At 36.9% G+C, this 13261-nt stretch overlaps 1 protein-coding gene across 1 annotated transcript; it reads left to right on the top strand.

The window, feature by feature from the left end:
* The first annotated feature begins 5571 nt into the window (after nucleotides 1-5571).
* On the top strand, nucleotides 5572-7820 carry LOC107763039 (uncharacterized). The gene is made up of 4 exons (XM_016581449.2): nucleotides 5572-6531; nucleotides 7046-7160; nucleotides 7202-7532; nucleotides 7634-7820. Exons 1-4 carry the CDS (start codon nucleotides 5572-5574, stop codon nucleotides 7818-7820), a joined length of 1593 nt encoding a protein of 530 aa, XP_016436935.2.
* The last annotated feature ends 5441 nt before the right edge of the window (nucleotides 7821-13261 follow it).

The raw sequence follows: 13261 nt of genomic DNA, 5'->3' as shown, positions 1-13261 counted from the left end.
CACCTATTTGAGGCTTCAGGTATATTTCTTGACTTGTTCGAGGATGAATGTTTGTATAAGAGGGGGAGAGTGTAACGACCCAGTCGGTCGTTTCATGAGTTATCCCTCTGTTTTCCCCATTTCTAATTTTTTATGTGTTGTTCAGCTACATTTCATCGTATCGCGTTGGTTGATTTGGGTTTGGAGTGGTTTTGTAGAGAGATGAGACACTTAGTCTCTTTTTGGGAAGCTTTAATTGGAAAAGTCAATCGGAAGTTGACTTGTGAGTAAATGATCTCGAAACTTGGTTTTTACGGTTCGGATACCTTCATGAGGTGATTTGGGACTTAGAAGGGTGATGGGAATGTATTTTGGAGGTCCGTGATAGATTTAGGCTTGAATTGGCAAAATTGAAATTTTGGCATTTTCCAGTCGGTGGAAATTTTGATATTGGGATCAAAATGGAATTCCGAAAATTAGAATAGGTCTGTTGTGTCATTTGAGACGTGTGTGCAAAATTTCAGGTCATTCGGGTGAGGTTTGGTGGACTTTTTTTTGTTTGCGGAATTCGAAAGTTTTGGAATCCTTAGGCTTGAATCTGAGGGTGATTTGGTGTTTCGGCGTTGTTTTAAGTGTTTTGAGGTTTGGTACAAGTTTGAATAGTGGTATGTGACTTGTTATTTTTTTTTTTGGATGAGGTTCCGGGGGCCTCGGGATGATTTCGGATGGTTATCAGAAAGTTTGGAAGTCGGAGAATGCAGCTGAAGCTGCTGGTTCTGTCATAACCACACCTGCGATTAGGGGACCGCAGGTGCGATGACTGCAGAAGAGAGGAAAGGCCGCAAATCCGGTTGAGAAACGCAGAAGCGGGAGTTGAGGCGCACCTACGAGCCCGCAGGTGCGGATGAGGGCTTATAAGTGAAAATCCGTAGAAGTGGAGATTTGTCCGCAGCTGCGAACCGCAGATGCGGTAATTTGTCTGAAGGTGCAGAAATGCCTCGGTAGAAACTAATAAACCTACCTTCGCGAATTTCAGCTTTGTTCCACCATTTTTTAGACGGTTTGAGAGCTTTTTGAGAGGATTTGAAGAGGGATTCAAGGGATAACGCTTGGAGGTAAGATTTTTGAACCTAATACTCGATTCTATGGCATTATCTTACTGATTATTCTTGAAATTATTGAAGATTAAGGGTTAAAATTGGAGAATTAGGGCTTGGTATTGGAGAGTTTCAATTGGGGATTTGAGGGGCCATTTGCGGTCCGATTTTGATGTTCTTGGTATGTATAGACTCGTGGGAGGATAATGATTCTTGTGATGTGATTTTTATCGAATTTCGAGAAGTGGGCCCGAGGTCGGGTTTGGCCAATTTCGGGATTTTTGATGTAATTTGATTATTTTTGTGTGGGTCTTGTTCCTTTAGCTTATATTGATGGCATGAATCTGGTTTTGGTTAGATTCGGAGCATTTGGAGGCCGATTCAAGGGGCAAGGGCACCGCGGGCTAGAGTTTGGACCAGATTGAGGTAAGTAATAATTGTAAATGTTGTCCTGAGGGTATGAAATCCCAGATTTCACATCGTTTCACTACTTTGAGGTAACTTGACGAGCGTGGGGTCGTGCACCATTTGGGATTGTGACTTGGTCCATCCTGTACTACTATTAAGTCGCGTATTTAATTGGAAACTGTTTGATATTATTGTAATTTGGAAAGTATTACTATGTTTGGGGGTGAATGTCGTGTTTGGGCCTTGTGCCAAATGTTTGTACCCTTAGGGGATTTTTACTACTGTTTCCTCACTATTTTTGGTTTAATATTTACACTCGGTCATGTTATGTTTTCATTGATTTCATAACTCGGTTTTTATTTACTCCTTTGATTCCATAAATGATATTTTGAGTCGAGTACTTATTTTATTGTTAGCCCGAAGGGCTTTAGAGAGTTCTGACTGAGTAAGGCCGAGGGTCTGTATTGTGAGGATATAATGGTATCAGGTTGCGAGCCGTGACAGGTTGTACTGATTTGTGATATGTGAGAGGCCGAGGGCCTGATTTATTATGCCACGAGATGGCTTGTGATAGCGCTTCGGTTGTAGGAGCCCCTCCGGAGTCTGAATACCCCCAGTGAGTGCGGGTACCCAGTGTGAGTGATGTAGCCCGAGGTTCTGTTGTTGATTCATGTTGTTGCCTGAGCGGTTGATTACGAGTGACTGTAAGGTAGCCCGAGGGGCTGGTTCTATTGATATTTGTCCCGAGGGGCAGTTTATGGTGCATGTTTTGCCCAAGGGGCTATTTACGTTTCTATCATTTTTACTTACTGTTTCACCACTTGTTTGAAACTATTGAAAGAGGTTTTTAAAAGAAAAGGGATTTACTGAAACTAAGTTGTTTTTACGAGGTAATTATTTTATGTATTGCTTTGGACATATACTATTTTGGTGTAGTGCTATGACGTAGAATTACCTATTTTCTTACTGCTTAGTTGCTTTTACTTTTATTACTTACTGAGTTGGTGTACTCACATTACTCCTTGCATTTTGTGTGTAGATCTAGGAGTCTCGGGACGCGATAGTGAGTGTTGATCAGTCTTCCAGCAGGTCTCCGGAGTTGGCTACGTAGCTGCTTGGCATTCGCAGCCCTGCACTTCTCCTTCTCACCTTTCTCAGATTGTCTTAGTATTTTATTTTCGGAATATGTTAGCCTTTCTTGTTCTTAGACGGGTTTGTAGTTGCTCATGACTGGTGAGACCTCGATGTTGGGCTTGTGTTATATTTCCGCACTGCTTATTTAAACTTATATTGTAAGGTATTTTGTTAATTAATGGCTTAAAATGACTTTTATGGAATAATGGTTCGATTGGGAATTGTGTCGACTGGCCTAGTTTCACGATAGACGCCATCACAACTGGGTCAGTTTTAGGGTCATGACAAAAAGGAAGTAAAAGTATTCAAGTAAGTCATTTGAAACACTCTTACCTACTTTCTCCATCGCTGATCTGGTTGTTGGATGCTATGGACAATCTTAAATTTCTTTTGGATATTTGGTTGGATGTTTAGTTGTTTATTTATTTTTGTTGTTGTGGATGAGTGTAATTATTAGGATAATATAAACTGCTAATGTTATTATGTGTTTTTCCTCTTTTTGATTGATGCCAAATCGGGAGAAATGATTACTACTAACATATGCATGGACTTCACCAAGGATTACTAAACTGCTATATAGGGATGATGATCGACTACCTAAAGCTCAAGGACTACTAACTTATGCAAGAACTACAACAAGGATTACTAAATTGCTATGCAGGGGTGATGATCGACTACATCACAGGCAAAGTCTCTATGCAGGAATAGATAACATCTTGAGGGGGAGTCAACTCATAAATAATCAACTACAAGCAAGAAGATCTGCTAACAAGTTGAGAGGGAGTCGTAATAATCGAATAAACAGGGAAGTAGAATTAATTAAGTTATTTTTTGTCATCATAAAAAGGAGGAGATTGTTAGATCTTGGTTTTAATGATGAAAAATAACTTATTCCATTGCAGGAAATCAAGGATTTCCTTAAAGTAGATGTTGCGAAGCAGAAAAATCAAGAAAGGAAATATGAGCCAACTAAGGATCTAGGAAGCTATCCAAAGAAGGAAGGCTAATATAGTAGAATCAATTCAGTGGAAAATCTACTCTTGATTTTAAATCATGAGCATCAAGGAATATCACAATATATTCTTGATCTCCAATCACGATGTCAAGGACAATCATATCAAACACGTTGTATGGGAAATCTGCAAAGCCACTCAGTTATGCCATTCAAGGGAATCATATCTATCACACCTAATTTCAAGGATCAACAATAGGAAATTTCCAACCTTTTTCTTGGAAGGAATCAATTAAGATTCACTCCAAGGATCAATTCCTTTAGATGTCCATCTCTCGAAGATCTACTCTAGTAAGCATTGTTCTACTTCAAGCCAACTTTGATCAAAAAGACATACTTTGATCAAACCAACTTCAAGCTTTTTGTTCTACTCCAAACAAGCATTGTATTCTATTGTAGATATATTGTGTAATTAGTAGAGAGAAGAAAGAGAAAAAAATTACTAGTGAGGCTTTGTATCAAAATAATAGAAAGTCACTTGTGTTCTGAGAATAAATTGGTGTATGCTTGACAACATCAAGGAACTTGTACCGAATAATTTCAAGGAACATGAAGAGAGAACCATCTTGCAACCCAAGAGGACTGTACTAGGATTCACATTGAATCTGAACTAGTATAAAAATATTCGGTGTCATGTACTTTGTACTTTTTACTTTCTGTATTTACTATTTATCTCGCATTTAATCTTAGTCGACTAAGTGACAAACTAGTCAACTTCTTAGTCACAAAAAATATATGGATAACAATTCATCCCATCTTGTTGAACGTAACTTAATTTGTCCTCGAAAATGTGATTGTCCTAGAAAACAAACAGTAGTCTTACTGAAAAAGTTGTTAACGATAAAATTTTTTATCAATAATGACAAACGTTTGATGGCATTTAACATTCGTATAGGCATTTGTTAAGTAGGTAGTTAGAGTTAGTTAGTTAGTTAGCCAAATATCCAATCATGTAGTGACAGCTATAAGTTAAGGAAGTTGTAGTCGGTTAGATGTGTATATAACAAAGTATATACTCCTCTTCTTATTCATTCAAAAATCAATGGAACAGTAGATTTCCATTTTCTTTCTTCCTTCTTCCTTGAGCTTCTCTGCAACTATGGTGGTCTCAATCTCTTAACATGGTATCGGAGCCGACGTAATTGATTCAAATTGCATCGTTCTCACAGTTATCAAGCTCAATTGAATTACTTCTTAGCTGATACAGCTCAATCCTTCTTTCAGTTCTTCTAGTTATCAATTCATTCTAGTTAGGGTTAGAATTGTCTTAGAACATCAAAATCTTTGTTTTTAATGAATCAATTCACCAAGTTTGATTCGATCATCAATCGAGATTGAGGAAAACAACTCACCTAGGGGTTCAGACACAACTAATTTGAACACTGGACTTCCAAAAGGATTCACAGCTTTTGTGGTCATCGATCAACATCATCTATTATTTCTTTAGCCATGCGATACTTTAGGTAGCTCTCTTATCTCAATTAAGCTAAATGGACATGAGAATTATGCCCTATGGAGTAGCTCTATGCGAGTCAGTCTACTTGGCAAGAGCAAGTTAGGGTTTGTTGATGGTAGATACACTAAGGATAAATTTTCCCCTTCTTTACATGAATTGTGGGAAAAATATAATGCCATTGTTTTATCATAGATCATGAACTCAGTTAGTAATGGGTTGCTAAGTGGCATGGTGTATACATCTAGTGCACAGAAGGTGTGGGCTGATCTTAGAGAAAGTTTTGACAAAGTAAATGGTTCTAGAATTCTGTTTCTACATAGACAAATTGCTACTCTATCTTAGGGCATTTCATCCGTGTTAGTGTATTTCTCAAAGCTGAAGGAGCTTTGGGAAAAGTTTGACGCCCTCATGCCTTATCATGGTTGTGGCTATGAGGAGTCGAAGAGATATGTAGAACATTTTGGCAATCACAAGTTGTTGCAGTGATGGGCCTGAATGAGACTTATTCTCAATCTAGAAACCAGATTATGATGATGAGTCTTACTCCAACTATAAACAAAGCCTATTCTATGATAATAGCAGAAGAGAGTAGAGGACCTATGACTAACTTTGCTCAAACTTCTGCAGTAAATGAGGAAATAGCTATATTTTGTGGAAAAGGAACTCCTCAAGTTTCAACTAGCTATAAGACTAATAAAAATAATTTGTTTTGTGACTATTGCAATTACAAGGGTCACACAAGAGATACTTGCTACAAGCTTCATGGATACCCTTCAAACTTCAAGCCAAAAAGGAAGACTAAACTTAACAATGTTTCTCAATACACAAGGGCTCAGACTAGTATTGGTTCTAGTAATGGAGGTTTTGAGGCTATAGCTAATTGTGCAGGACATTCTCAGCAGAGTAGCTTTACTTCAACCAGTCAGGGTGGTCAAGGTGTAATTGCAGGAGTACCTCAGTTTACAGCTGATCAGTACAATCAGATTTTGTATCTGTTAGGAGAGTCTAGTATCACCTCTATAAGCCAAGTTGATCAACCAAGTAATGTTATGTCTGCAAGTATGATCTCACCCTCTATAGTTACCAAAGTTGAGATTAGGTGGATAGTTGATATAAGTGCTTCTAATCACATTGTAAAGAGTCTTAAATATCTAGAAGAATCTAAGACTGTTGATGAATCCAGTATTGGAAAAGTAAACCTGCCTACAGAAAGAATAGCAAGTGTAAGGCATATAGGATCTACAAGTGTGCTACAAGGACAAAAAATTACCAATGTGTTACACATACCAGACTTCAAATATAACCTTCTGTCTATTTCAAAATTAACAAAGGAGCTTAGGTGCTCAGCTTTGTTCTATCCTGACTTTTGCCTTTTCCGGGATTTCCTCAATGGGAGAGTGGGGGTATTAGTAAAGAGGATAAAGGTCTTTGCATCTGCATATCAAGTAACAAATACCAAGCAAGTAGAGAAGAAAAAAACAAGTCAGATGTTGGAAGATCCTTTGTAAATACAATAAAAGATGATAGATCAAATGTATCTCTGTGGCATAGGAGGTTAGGTCATGTGCCAATTGATGTTCTGAGAAAGCTAAGATGTTTTTAACATTTAAAGTGTAATAGTGAAACTAAGTAATGTATTGTCTGTCCTATTGCTAAGCAAACACCACTCTCATTTCCTATTAGTACTTCTCTTGATACTTCATGTTTTCATTTGTTCAAGTTGATGTTTGGGGTCCCTATAGGATACCTACTCATGATCGGAAGAAGTACTTTCTCACACTAGTGGAGGATCATTCCAGGTTTACCTGGATTTTCTTGTTGCCCTTTAAAGATGAAGTGATTATTGTTATTAGACAATTCTTTATTATGATTAAGAATGTCTATTCTTGTACTGTGAAATATTTTAGAACAGATAATGATTGTAAGTTTTTTAACTCATGGATGATAGAATTGCTGCAGTCTCTAGGGATTGTTCATCATAGTTCTTGTGTCTATACTCCACAGCGAAATAGAGTAGCTGAGAGGAGGCGTAGACATATGCTTAATGTTGCTAGGGCACTGAGGTTTCAAGCAGGTGTTCCACTGAGGTTCTGATGGAATGTGTATCAACTGCAGTCTATACCATTAAGAGACTGCCAACACAAGTGTTGCAAGGAAAGACTCCCTTTGAACTATTGTTTGGTCATTCTTCTTCCTTGGACCATGTGGAGATATTTGGTTGCCTAGTTTATGTGACTGATGTAAAAAGGGGTGACAAATTTTCACCTAGAGCCTCACCAGCTATTTTCCTTGGCTACTCGATCGCTCAAAATGGATACAGGATGTGCAACATCCATACTAAGGAGTTCTTAGTAAGTAGAGATGTTCTGTTCAAAGAAAATCTATTCCCTTTTCAACATCCCGATTCTCTACCTTCTTTGTTACCTGAAATTGACATACCTCAAGTGTATTACCTAATGATACCTCTATATCTCCTTTTACACATTCTTCTATATCCTAACATTTTCCTACATCATCTCATATTCCTACTTTACCAACTCATCACAGTCTAGTCCAATCCACTCAAGCAGCTACTGAGATTGAGCCAGAATTATTAGCTGAACCTAATCATAATTTATCTACTCATCAGACCTCTATAGCCAATAACCATTTGGTAGAAACTTCACCTATTAGAAGATTTGGGAGAACTAGTAAACCTCCTATCTGGCTAAAAGAATATGCTACTAATCCTTAAGGAAAAGCTAACTGCTCATATCCTGTTTCATCACATATTAGCTATAAGAATGTGTCTAACGCCAAAGCTCTATCTTCTTATTTTGCAGTTCTTGAGCCAAAGTCCTATAAAAAACTGACAAAATAGGAATTTTGCTTTAAAAATTTATTTGAGTTGACTTCGCTAAACATTTTGGGCAAACAGATCTGGATCTGTATTTTGACGGTCCTGATAGGTATGTATCATAATTTGGGACCTAGGCATATTCCCAAAATCGAATTCAGCGGTCTCTTGCTCGAGTTATTAATATTTGTCGAAAATTGAAAGTTTTAAAGTTTAATGATTTTTAAGAACTGACTGATGTTTGGTCTTGTTGATATCGGGTCCGTATTTTGGTTCTAAAGCTTGGTACATGTCCATTATTATATTTGTGACTTGTCTATCAAATTTGGTGAAAAACGGAGTTGGTTTGCCATGATTCAGACGTTCGGTTGTGAAAATAGAAGTTTTATAGTTTTTTTGAAAATTTCCTTTGATTTGGTGTCCGATTCGTATTTCTAGGAATTATTTTGGAGTTTTGATTGTGCGAGTGAGTTCGTATGAGGTTTTTAGACTTGTGTGTAGAGTTGGTTTGGAGCCCCGAAGGCTTGGTTGAATTTCGGATAGGATCTCCCCAGATATCGTATGTACATTTACATTTGGGACTACGGACCTCCAAAACACAATCGGAACATGCCCCTAAGCCTGAAATCTCTCAACATAGCTCACGGAATTGACAAAATTCTATTCCGAGGCCGTCTTCACATTGTTCTGACTACGGTCCAAATTCTAAAGCTTAAGCTCTCATTTAGGGACTAAGTGTCCCAAAATACTTTGAAACTCAAAACGAATCCTCCCGGCAACTTACAATAGCAGAAAAAATACGGGAAAAGTAGTTAATAGGGGGTCGGGGTATAAATTCTCAAAACGATCGGCCGGGTCGTTACAGTATTCGTACAAACTATCCTCCTTAGACCTCACTTGTAGAACACTGAGTATGTTATTGTTGTTGTTGATAAATTTATGACGAAAGTAATATTTCCTAAAGGTGTAGCACATGTAGAAGCAAACATTACATAGTTGGTTCGGATTTGGCTTGAGTTCAGTATAGTAAAACTTGGTTGATCTCATCTCGGGCTTGGCTCGACTGATATTGTAGAAGCTCAACTGAGATCAACTCGACTCAGAATTGTAATAAGCCTGGTTAGGACTCTCTCGGTTCTGTTTGAGAGACAATGTAACGAAAGCTAAAGGGGGTGATTATATTAGTTGGAACGGAAAAGGGCCTAAAGTACCCCTAAAGTATTGAATTTGGTACAATAAAGCCTTCATTCCACCTTTTTAAATAAAAAGCACTTATTGTTTATCTGCTGGATCAACTATGCCTTTATTTCTAACAGCCTTCTATTAAATAAATAAAAAATCCACGTGTTATATTTCTATTGGCCCAACCTAAACTCCAGCCCAAATCTCCCTCCTCCCCCACCCGTAACCCGCCCCATTACTGACCAGCCCGCCCCACGAATTCATTAAACAAACTTTTAAAGACTTGGCATCGTCTTCTTCTTCCTCTTTTATTTGGGGTTCTTAAAATTCTCCATCTCTCATCTCCTACCTCCCAAGTTTGTTTCTTCTTTTTGAATTTACATTCATAACTATACTCTCTGTTGGTTAAAATGTATGAATCTTCTTCCGCTTCTTCTCTTGACCAAGATGATTCCCGTATAAATTATTGCATATTAATTTCCAACCATTTTACTGTTACGACACCTATGAATGGTGGTCGTAGATTCTACAAATATTGTCATTCTGATAAGAACGGTTGTCGTTATTGGGAATGGCACGATGAACAATTTACACTTCATGTATCAATGTTTATCCATAATCAAGAAAATTCACCGGATGCCCTTTGTCAGGAAAGGAACAAATTGAAGCAGATTGTGGCTGATATGGTTCGTAGCAAAGTTGCATATTTGAACAAAGTATCTACCTTGGAGAAAAAAGGTTCCAATTTAGAATTAAAAGTTAATCGATTGAGAAAGCTACTGTTATGGTCATGGGTTGCTTTTGTGTTTTTTGTTGCGGTGAAGATGATGAATTGAAAAGTATTTGAAGATTCTGTGTCTTTCAACTTCTACTTGACTTTATGTCAAGTAGTTGTTGTTGCGTTGGTTTTTAATGTTGGTTAATAGGTAATTTGCATATTAGTGTTTCTAGGTAATTTGCATATTAGTGTTAACATTGTTTAATGTAATCTACATTTTTTACGTAATTTACTCCATAATAGTTGGAGTTTTAAATCTTAGTGTTGAAGTGGTTAATGTAATATGCAGTTTTTATGTAACATGTAGTGTTGGTTAATTATTTAGTAATTTATGGTCCTGCAGTTTTTATGTAACATGAAGTGGTTTGTTAATTGTTAGTGTTGAAGCTAACACAATAGTCCCTCTATCATAAAACTATTTGGACTAACAGGTCGTTTGGTTGCTAAAAATGGGAGACAACAAAGATATGAATAGCACTGTGATTGTTCGCCACTTCATCCAAACAAAATTGTTCATACTCTTAAATACCAAATCATAACTGAATGTCTGCACTACTTCTTGAATCATAAACATAACTAAAACTATTCTGTCATAAATACCACCAAAAGATAACTAAATACCAAACCATAAACACCAAACCATATCTATAACTAACTAAACAATACCAAACCATAAACATAAATAAATTGTCAACATAGTGTTTCACCCTACATTAAGCACAACAAAAAAAAATTCGAGTAAATCAATACAACAATTTTCCCAACTGATTCACAAAAAAAACAGCAAAATACTAGTACTTGAATCAGTCATTACAAAAGAAAACAATCAGTCATTATACTCTTCCCTAACACTTGGTCTACTTAGCCTTTAGTTTACCAACTCTTTTTTCATTTTCTGCCACCAACTGGTTAGAGGTCATTGATGCTTTGCCTTACCAAGTAACTTTCTTTGATGAATATGGCAAGTTGGTACGTATATTCACACCAGTCTCATCTCCTTTGAAGTTGATCTTCTAGTTCCGGTCGGTTTTGGCAACAACTTCTTTTGTTGAAGGCTAGTCTTAGCTTCAGATATAACTTTAAGCCTCAGAATTGGCTCTTCATCATCTTCATCTCCATTTTCATATTTACTTTCATCATCAACAATATCTGAACATGGAGCAGACTATTGAAGTGTTCCTTGGGATACAACAGACTGTTGATTGCAGACTTTAGGTGCAACATACCTTTTTGTCTGCTTGTTTTCTGGTAAAATAGAGGATAATGCTTGAGTTACTTCATGGACTAGATTAGTAAACACCCTCAGTCCAGGACTAGGCTTAAATACATACTTTGAATTTTGACTGTCCTGTTGTACTATCGGAGGCACATCTTGCACATCTTGAGAACACCCCCAACCTACAATAGCAGTAAGAAGACGGTTATGACAGAGAGATAGCAGTAAGAAGATTGTTAAGGTAGTTAAGAAGAGTATTATACTTACCAAAGGACACTTTCTAATGTTGTGACCTCTATTGCCATAATGCCCACATGTCATCACAAGCCCCTTTCTTGAAGCTGATCAAATTCCTTCTCTCTTCTTTGCCTCATCCTTTTCTCTTTACTTTTGGCCTACCAACTATTCTGTGTACTTCTAGTGGATACATTGCATGTACTGGCTCAACTTTTTTAGAATTTATCACCTCTTATTGGTTGTAGTTTATGCATGTACACCAACATGTAGGCTTCATTTAAATACCATCAATGCACTTCATTTAATGGATCTTCTTTGTTATGATCTAAAGCTTTGATGGCGTGAGGACATGGTATTCCTGATAAGTCTCGTGTCCTATATATACTCTTCTTTAGTAGAAGATTGACTGTATGTCTGTCTGTGCCTTCAACAACTTCATATCCATTGTCTCCATTAAAAACAACTCCATACCCTTATACATTATGAGTGAAATCATCCAGCAACTCCATGACATATGGACTAAATTCTCCTCTCCAAGTTCTACATTCCTCTTCACAATCTTCCAACATAGTCATGACCTTCCAAACAAGAAAAAAATCATAGTCAAACAGTGGTACCACATTAGTAAAAAAGGGAATGATTCTACTTTAGAAACAATAAAGTAAAAGGCTCTTAGAAATTTACCTTCACTCTAATACCTTCTAACATCTTAATAATAGGTTTTTGTCTAGCTTCAAAAATCCATTTGTTGAATGATTATGTAATGTTGTTATCAACCATATAGATCTTTCATGTGGTATCAAAGTAAGCCTACACCAATTTTGGGGTGGGTACCATATGAGATCATTAGCAGCATTTTCATTGATATCACCCTTTTTTTTCAAATAATCTTTGAATTCTTCTTAATAAATGCTCCAAGCACATCACCATACCAATTTTTTCATCTCTACGCCCTCAATTCTTGCTCCAATTAGCTTCAAGATGCCTAACACACCATCTATGATATGATTTAGGTACCACAGTAAACACAACATCCAGTAAACCCTGCAATATTATGGAAAGTTTATTAATACATAATGTAAAACTAATAGTGGAAATGAATAATATAAATAATAAGTACCTTTTGCATATCTGACGTAAATATCACTCCTTCACCATCTCCCATCTCTATTGGAGATCTCAATAGCTCCATAAACCACTTACATGCTCTAGATGTTTCTCTATCCACATTGCCCAAGCAAGTGGATAAAAGTGTTTCACTAAATCTTGAGTCATAGCAACCAATAGAATCCCCATGCACTTCCCTTTCATAAATGTGCCATCCAAATCTATTAGGGGTCTCAAACCAGCTTTCTAGCAACTCTTCAAAGCTTGAAAGCACACATACATTCTAAGAAATCTTCTTTTTCCTTCTGCCAAAGCATCTTTAGAGATATCTATAACTAGATCAGAGCCTGGGTTATTGTCCCTCAATTCTTGAGCATAGGCCTCTAGCCTATTGTAATCATCAATGTAGCTACCCTCCAATTTATCTAAGACAAGTCTCTTAACCCTCTTAATCTTTGAGTAACTAATATGAAGGTTGAATCTATCCTCCAGGTCAACCCTCATGTTTTTTACTTTATACTTAGGATTGTTTTGGACTTTGTTCTTGAAGTAGTGTGCCAATGCTTGTGGAGTAGCTCTTCTATTCTTATATGGTGGAGCACAATTATGCTTAATTTTTAGAGTCTTGATTTTAAAACCTTGAGCTCTATTATCCCTTGATATCAAACACACAAAAGGACATCCAACATCACATCTATATCTCACTCTACAAATGTCACTCTTCTCAACTCTAAGTCCCTTGTTATTAACAACAGCATAGTAACCAACCACTATTGATACCCAATTTTTCCCTATAATATTTTTTTAAATACATATATA

The sequence above is a fragment of the Nicotiana tabacum genome, chromosome 8 (assembly GCF_000715075.1).
Source record: "Nicotiana tabacum cultivar K326 chromosome 8, ASM71507v2, whole genome shotgun sequence".
Classification (NCBI taxonomy): Eukaryota; Viridiplantae; Streptophyta; class Magnoliopsida; order Solanales; family Solanaceae; genus Nicotiana; species Nicotiana tabacum.
The sequence above is the reverse complement of the archived record's forward strand: the minus strand, read 5'-3'. Positions and strand labels throughout refer to the sequence as shown.

Coding starts and splice junctions, on each gene's coding strand:
- LOC107763039 (XM_016581449.2), top strand. CDS start 5,572: ATGGGCCTGAATGAGACTTATTCTCAATCTAGAAACCAGATTATGATG. Junction 7,161..7,201: donor GGCACTGAGGTTTCAAGCAG/GTGTTCCACTGA, acceptor TATCAACTGCAG/TCTATACCATTAAGAGACTG. Junction 7,533..7,633: donor GAAATTGACATACCTCAAGT/GTATTACCTAAT, acceptor AACTCATCACAG/TCTAGTCCAATCCACTCAAG.